This window comes from Saccostrea echinata, unplaced genomic scaffold (assembly GCF_033153115.1).
Source record: "Saccostrea echinata isolate AGI-Se365-2 ecotype Australia unplaced genomic scaffold, CSIRO_AGI_Sech_v1 ptg000004l, whole genome shotgun sequence".
Lineage (NCBI taxonomy): Eukaryota > Metazoa > Mollusca > Bivalvia > Ostreida > Ostreidae > Saccostrea > Saccostrea echinata.
In genome coordinates, this window is record NW_026889753.1 from 4221676 (window position 1) to 4229175 (window position 7500).

Genomic DNA, 7500 nt, shown 5'->3' on the forward strand with positions numbered 1-7500 from the left:
TGTTTTAACTGTCCGCCCTTTTTGAAAAAAACTGTCCATTCTTTAAAAGAATGGACAGTTTTCCAAAAAGAATGGACACTAACAGGCATCTTAATGGATTGTTTGAGGAGTTAGTTCAACATTAAGCTATAGAATGGACAACACAAACAAAAGGTTTACTTCACAATAATATTTTAATTTATATTCATATTAAGATAAAACGATCATGTGGAACACAATTTAGATGTATATTGCATTTTTTTAATTTTCTCAAAGGACTAAGGAACAGTAATAACTGTAACCGGTCATTTTTAAAAATAAATCGACAAGTATATCGACATTTTGGGGTCCAAAAATTTAGTGGGTAAAATCTTTAATCGAGTTGAGTAGCCATATCAATAGGGTGCACGTGAAGGAAAAGTTTATAACTAAATTGGTGCCAGTAATACTTTAACTGACGATTAAATTTACATGAAATGTTATATAATTTACATCCAGGATTGGATGGTCGTGTTATTGACCAGGATTGAAATCAAAACCTGACCGGTCAAGATTGGATGTACATGTGTACCAGGGTTGAAAATCATGGATTGGTCTTGTTTGCAATCCTGACTTAACAAGGATTCTACCTGGCCATAGGGGCGGGGAGCACGGGGGGGGGGGGGGTGTCCCCAATAGTTTTGCCAATATATAGAATACTACATATATAGAAAACATAGCAACTGTGCTACTATATGCTTGTGCCCCTCAATAATAACGTCTGATGACCTTTTTTTATTTTTGCTTGTAAAGGAATTCTGGTAGTTGAACTGAAACCCAACTGAAAATGTATGGTCGTGCCCTCTCAAGGTGAAATTGCTTCCTACGGGCCTGTAGTGTAATCCCAACCTGTCGGGATTGAAATACAATGATGTATTTAGAACATGACTTGAGATTTCCATAGGACAGACAAGCTGAAATTATAATTGTTGCGTGAAAAAAAAATGTAAAAAAGCAGGAATTTTATTTTTGGATGCCATTTTAATTTTTGGTATACTTATAATAATGTGGGGGGAGGGGTACCTGTACGGTTTTCCATATTGAAAATATTGAAAATAACATGTATTTACGTATTAATGGAAATAAATATCAACTGTTTATACTAAGAAATCAAAATAAAATCAATTAAGTTAATTTCTCTTTTAACTACCATTAACTAAAGTGCAATTTCAAAATGTATGATGACTCATGTATTTGCAAATAGTAAACATATTCCACCAATACCCAACTTTACGATTTTTACTCAACAAATTGATAAAAGTTTTCACAGAAATCTGAGACACTTGTCAATATTTGGTTGCATGTAGTTGATTTGACACAGTTTGATGACTTTTATTGTTTATCTTTAACTCCTATCAATGGGTGGTTGGATGCCGAAAAACGGTTTATCAATATGCTACACCTTAACATTTTTCAAATTCATTTACACAGGCCACCTTTTATCCGTACTCTTTCGGTAACCATCTTATATTTGAGAACGCAAAATAGTGTCCATTTTCAAAATCACAACTGTATGTTTTAATATTAAATAAATAAGATTAAAAAATTAACTATATTTTTTACTAACATACTGGATGTCATTAACGATTAATCAAATACACAAGTTTAATGTGTTACTATGTAAATACATGCAAACGACCAGGCCCAAAAGGACCATATGCCTTAAATTAATCATACTGCTCTACATTCTAGGACTATCAATATAATTGACAGGAAGCATTTTATATGTATCGTATATATATATATGGCGACGGCTGAATTACAAAAGGGTTAATTCCTAAATATTGTACTAGTATCATGTATGAGTTAAGAATTTGATTAAAAAGGACAAGAATAGTACTGAAGTTACAAAATGATTTATGTTGATAAAAATTTCATGGCTTCCTGTACGACATCTTTGCCTTCAACATCTCTGGTTTTCAACCAGTTCAATGCTTTCTCCTCGATTATCACCCATTCCTCTCTTTGTTTTAAGAAATATTTTCTCAAAAATGCAATTCCAAGAGCTGTTGTCCAAACACTGACATCCTGTGGAAAAAGACAGTATCGAATGACAATAGCTATATATGTATATCATTATACCATCGTTCTTGTCTTTTCTGAATGTAATCCATACTCTCAATCCATGAGTCTACTTTGTTCTGGTTTTGCAAAACATAACATGAACCTTTTAGTTGTTGTAAATATCAAATATTTTTGACTTGTATGATCTATAAATTGACATTTGTCTATGTTTTTCGGAGACCAGGTCTTCCAAAAATCTGTTTGAATCCCATAGGTACTAATTATACCCCCATTATAAGCAGATCTGTTTTTGTATTCATATAAATTTATTCAAAAAACCCACATGAAAAGAAGACGTCTCTTGCTGTGGCCTTGAATTTGATATTTAGATATATCGACGACGTTTAAGTAAATAACAGCTTTTATTATATAGTCTGTAAATAGTCTCTATATAATCTATACAAACACAAACAGTTCATAATACTACATATTCACTGGATTTAAAGCCGTATTCACCGAAGGTCAGTGCGCGTGCAGCAACAACGTTGAAAACATTGGTTGCAACGGCTGGAGCAAGCTGTGTGTCCGAGCTGGAAAATCTATCGCAGGATTATTTTCCGAACATTTCGATGTTTTAAACACAGCTACGGGAAAACAAGTACGATGTAGGTTGTAATCTGGACCTTTTTTATTTTTCTACGACAGAAGTTCGTTAATGAAAATATTGTATAATCATGCTTCCTTATTCAAATCTTGACTGTATAAAAAAACAATTATGGATTCATCCGGTCGTGACTATGGTTTGTTATTCACCAGAAAAATATTAATATTGACTGAGGCGAATATTGATATTTTTCTGTTGAATAACAAACCATATTCACCACCGAAAGAGTCCATAAATGTGTATTATTTCAATTCCGACGTTGACTCGATATACATGTATTTCAATGAATGAACTCGAAATAAAAGAAAACACAGAGCTGGACACAAGTTTTTCACATTTGGATGTTTTACTAGAGAAAGACTTTGATATCAAACTGACAACTAAACTTTATGATAAACATGATGTCTAACTTCAACTTTTCTATAGTCAACTTTCCTTACTTAATTTCGTGTAAATATTATAACAGTAAATGGAGTTTATGTCTCTCAGTTGATTCGATGTGAAGCAACATACGAACAATTTCGAAAACGAGCAGCCCATTGACAAATAAGTTGATGATTCAAGGATATCAACAATTTAAAAGTCATCATTTTCCAAATTCTTTGGTCGATACAATGATCTTGTTTGCAAATAAAATCTGATGTTAGGTCGAATGCTGAATGACGTTTTTCTTTCAAATTGTAAGCTCATTATTTTCATCCTGAATTGTCTACGGATTTTCCTTACTTATTATACTTATGACTGGTCGGCTGGGGATATGATACAAACAAACTTTTATGAAAAATCTTGCAAATAACAACTTAAATCATGTGGATATAAGTAAAATAAAATGAATAAGTTTAACAGCATAGATTTTTATTTTTCATTCAAAGTTTCACAATAACTGGATTTAAAGCAACTAAAAGTTGTATAAATTAATAAGGGTGGTTGCAGAAAGGTGGAATTTTAAGCATAGTAGTAAGTTTACAATTTCTTAATATTTTAAAAATTTATTATTCTAGTCATTTACAACCAAAATAAGTCAAAAAATATCTACCTATCCAGACATCCATTTTTTTAATCATCTGTCCTTAAATGGACTTTTGAGAATGATTGCTGTTCACAGTATCACATTTCATGCATGAAATGTATGGAGATAACGAACAGTATTCAAGCTCAAAAGTCCATTAAACAATACAAAATAGGAGCAGAGCAAACACGGACCTCTAAACATTAGAGGTGGGATCAGGTGCCATGGAGGAGTGAGCATCCCCTGCCGACCGGTCACACCCGCCGTGTGCTCCTTGTCATGATCGGGAAATAACGGAAAAATCCGTCGACAATTCAGTGTGTAAATAATGGCCTAACAATTAGTATCAAAAACGTCAGTCAGCATTTGACTCAATGATAAATTGTATTTGCTGACAAGGTCATTGTATCGACCATAGAACTTACGAAATGATGACTTTAAACGAGACAGCTGATATTCTTGTTTCATCAACTTGTTTGTCAATAATTTATCTCGTTTTAGAAATTGTACATACGTAGTGCATGCTTTTGGGTATCGAATCAACTGAATCTTGCGTATCGAATCAACTGAACAACCATATACATGTGATGTTACACTTAATACTTATGCAATCTTTCAGTATACCTGTACCACAGCAGATGCTTTTATTTCATCCCGTGATTTGTTGAATATTTGTGAAAGTTTGTCTGTTAACTCCCAAGATCCGTTGAACTTTTGATTGACAATCAAATCCAGCATCTTAGAGGAAATGTCTCCTGAAAATAACAAGTCAGGATTAAAATTTTAAAAAAAATTAACTCCTTACATACATTGATATATTCAACATATTTTTATCTTCATTTTATTACTTAATACAATAAGACAGAAGTTAACTAACTGAAGGGGGGGGGGGGGGTCATGACATCATATATATGATAATATAATAACTTTTATAAAACTAAAGTCATACCCAATAGAGAAAACTCTTTTTGAAGATTGCTATTTAGATGTGATGAAAATATTTAAATGAATTTTAGATAAATATTTATCTTCATTTAATCAATTATCAATCATTTGAAAATATCCCTAAAGGATATAACTCCTTCTCGTGTATCTTCATTCAGGCATTCTCTTCATTGTACTTTTAATGTAAAATGGATTCCCTGATTTTCACAACTCAAATATATTTATAAAAAGGCAATTATTTTGAGCTTTCAACTTCAGAATGATATATTTGAACCATTTTTTACATATTTTTTTTTATCATAAAATTAATTAAAAATGTACAATTTTTAATGCTGACATATACGGTAGTTTTTATACTGTTTATCTAAATCTTACATCTTCAAAAATATGGCAACATATAAATGTTTCGCAATTATTAGTTAATTTAAACTTTCTTTAGTGAAAATAAATGCAGTTTTTCTACATTGAACCATTGAAATTGTGAGGGTGGAAAATCCTTAAAGAAAAGTTTCCTCATTGAAATACTGACTCAAGTTTCGATATATTGTATGTATTTTATAAGATTTTTTGTACATTCTAAAGAGCAGCAGAAGAATTGTTTTATTTGCAAATAAGATGTTGAAGGGTTTTAAATTTACTCTCAATAAATGCAAAAAGCATTGTATGAATATCTAGTAAAACAAGAAATGTCAGTCAGTGATTTTAGTTTTTTACATTAAAAAAAGTATAAAATATGTTAATTAAATTATGTTGTGATATAGACAACTCATTCCAGAAAATGAAAGCAGTACGTGTATCATTATGTTTTTCAAAATTTTCAAAAATAATGCATTTTTATTCATAAAGGTTTATCATTTCATTCAAATATTTTTTATTCACGTGATATGCTAGCTGATATAAACATTGAATATACTGTGCCTCTGTTCATATTTTTTTATTCATATTTCAAATTATATCACCAAAACACAGTCAGTAAATACATGTACCTGTAAAAAGTATTGAAAAATTAAGTAAATACGTGTATTTCCTAACATAAACAGAAAATACATGTATTTCCTAAGCAGAATAGGAATTTCATGTATTTCCTAAAATTCAGGAAATACATGAAATTCCTGATTACTCATATTTACTGTAACAGTAACATTATATGTATATATATGTATATATGTGTGTATATATATATATATATATATATATATATATATATATATATATATATATATATATATATATATATATATATATATATATATATATATACATACATATATATACATGTAATACTGATCGTCCGATATTTAAAAAAAAACCCTGCGGTGTCGAATGTCGTAATATATATATATATATATATATATATATATATATATATATATATATATATATATATATATATATATATATATATATATATATATATATATATATATATATATATATATATATATATATATATATATATATATATATATATATATATATATACGACATTCGACACCGCAGGGTTTTTTTTTAAATATCGGACGATCAGTATTACATGCATATACATATACACATGTATTTACTTTTAAATCGTGTATTTTGTTTTAAAATTAAATGATGTGCTAAAAACACTATCTGAAGCATTTTCAAATATTGAAAAGTGTTTTATTTAATGCCACGAATATAAACGCTAAATGTTTTATTACTTATTTATTTATCACCAAATTCGTTATACCGTGATAATCTCTATATTTAAAAAAGGCGGCGGTTTATCGAGAATTGAGTATATATATATATGTACCTCAGACCTTATGCATTTCATGCAGCCTTTTGTCTAAGCTAGCCGTGCACTATTACTTGCAAAAAATTGTGTTTAAATTGTGCAGAATTATATGCAATATGTTCAGCGTTTCGAGTAAACCTTATCGCCGAAATATGGCTGAAATATTGCCGATTCAGCGTTAAACAATAACAATCAATCAATCGAGTAAATCTTCCTGAGTTTCGGGTAAACTTTGATACGTTTTGAGTAGACCTTGTTGCACGTTGTTAACCCGAATAACGAATATCACGAATCTCTAAATACTTTTAATATAATTTTCGGGACACCTTTTTTTCGCGAGATAGTCATTGCCTCTTTATTAGCTAGAGAAAATTTTCACTAATTGTGATTATTGCTCTATATAATCTTTAGGAATACTTGTATAGGCGAGAATGAAATTTCTCGAGCACACTGTCTTGCGTAACTACGCGAAAATAAAGTTCTCGCGAATAAAAAGTGATTTACAATACTTCTGCCTACTAAGTCTGGACTTTCATGCTTCATCTTGTAATCAGTTGACACAGAGTACTCACTTTTGCTCCTGGCCACGTCAGTTGCTCTCGACTTTGGAGGCATTAATAAACTTTTTGGAGTGGGTAAAGATTCTGATGAAAATACATAAAATATTTTTAAAAAAATCAAATAATTTGTCCATTAAGATTAATTTTTTCTATCAAATAATATAAAGAACATTTTTTACCATTTACTTGAGCATAAATTTGCCATTTGCTTATTACTCTTGATGCACTTATTTCTCAAACCTAAGTACAATAAAAAATAATAACTTCATACCCATTTTACCATATACCATTTTTCTGTTATAAGTTTAGAAAGTGTGAATCTTTAACTTACTTATCCTCAAAGTTACATCTTCCGACATTTCCTCAATACAACACTCCTCAAAATTTTCCTCTGGAGATAAGTCTGTTATAAAAGAGTGAATAATTCGATAAAAATTTTAATGATCCACAAGAAAAATAAGATATTCAATAAATTTAATGTACTCATGACAAGTGAAAAAGAGTATTTCATATATATATATATATATATATATATATA

The 7500-nt window shown here is 29.9% G+C and overlaps 1 protein-coding gene across 1 annotated transcript; it reads right to left on the minus strand.

Moving 5' to 3' along the window:
* Positions 1 to 213: 213 nt before the first annotated feature.
* Positions 214 to 7361, minus strand: LOC133179043 (von Willebrand factor A domain-containing protein 5A-like). Its single transcript, XM_061313738.1, has 4 exons — positions 7294 to 7361; positions 6975 to 7046; positions 4320 to 4450; positions 214 to 2046 (listed from the first exon to the last, which is right to left on the minus strand). The coding sequence occupies exons 1-4, from the start codon at positions 7319 to 7321 to the stop codon at positions 1876 to 1878; spliced, it is 402 nt and encodes a 133-aa protein (XP_061169722.1). The 5' UTR covers positions 7322 to 7361; the 3' UTR covers positions 214 to 1875.
* Positions 7362 to 7500: the final 139 nt, after the last annotated feature.

Excerpts from the sequence above, each read along its gene's own strand:
- LOC133179043 (XM_061313738.1), bottom strand. The coding sequence starts at position 7,321 with ATGTCGGAAGATGTAACTTTGAGGATAA. Across the intron at positions 7,047-7,293 it reads AGATGTAACTTTGAGGATAA|AATCTTTACCCACTCCAAAA; the intron begins GTAAGTTAAAGA and ends TATTTTCATCAG. Across the intron at positions 4,451-6,974 it reads TGACGTGGCCAGGAGCAAAA|GAGACATTTCCTCTAAGATG; the intron begins GTGAGTACTCTG and ends TGTTATTTTCAG.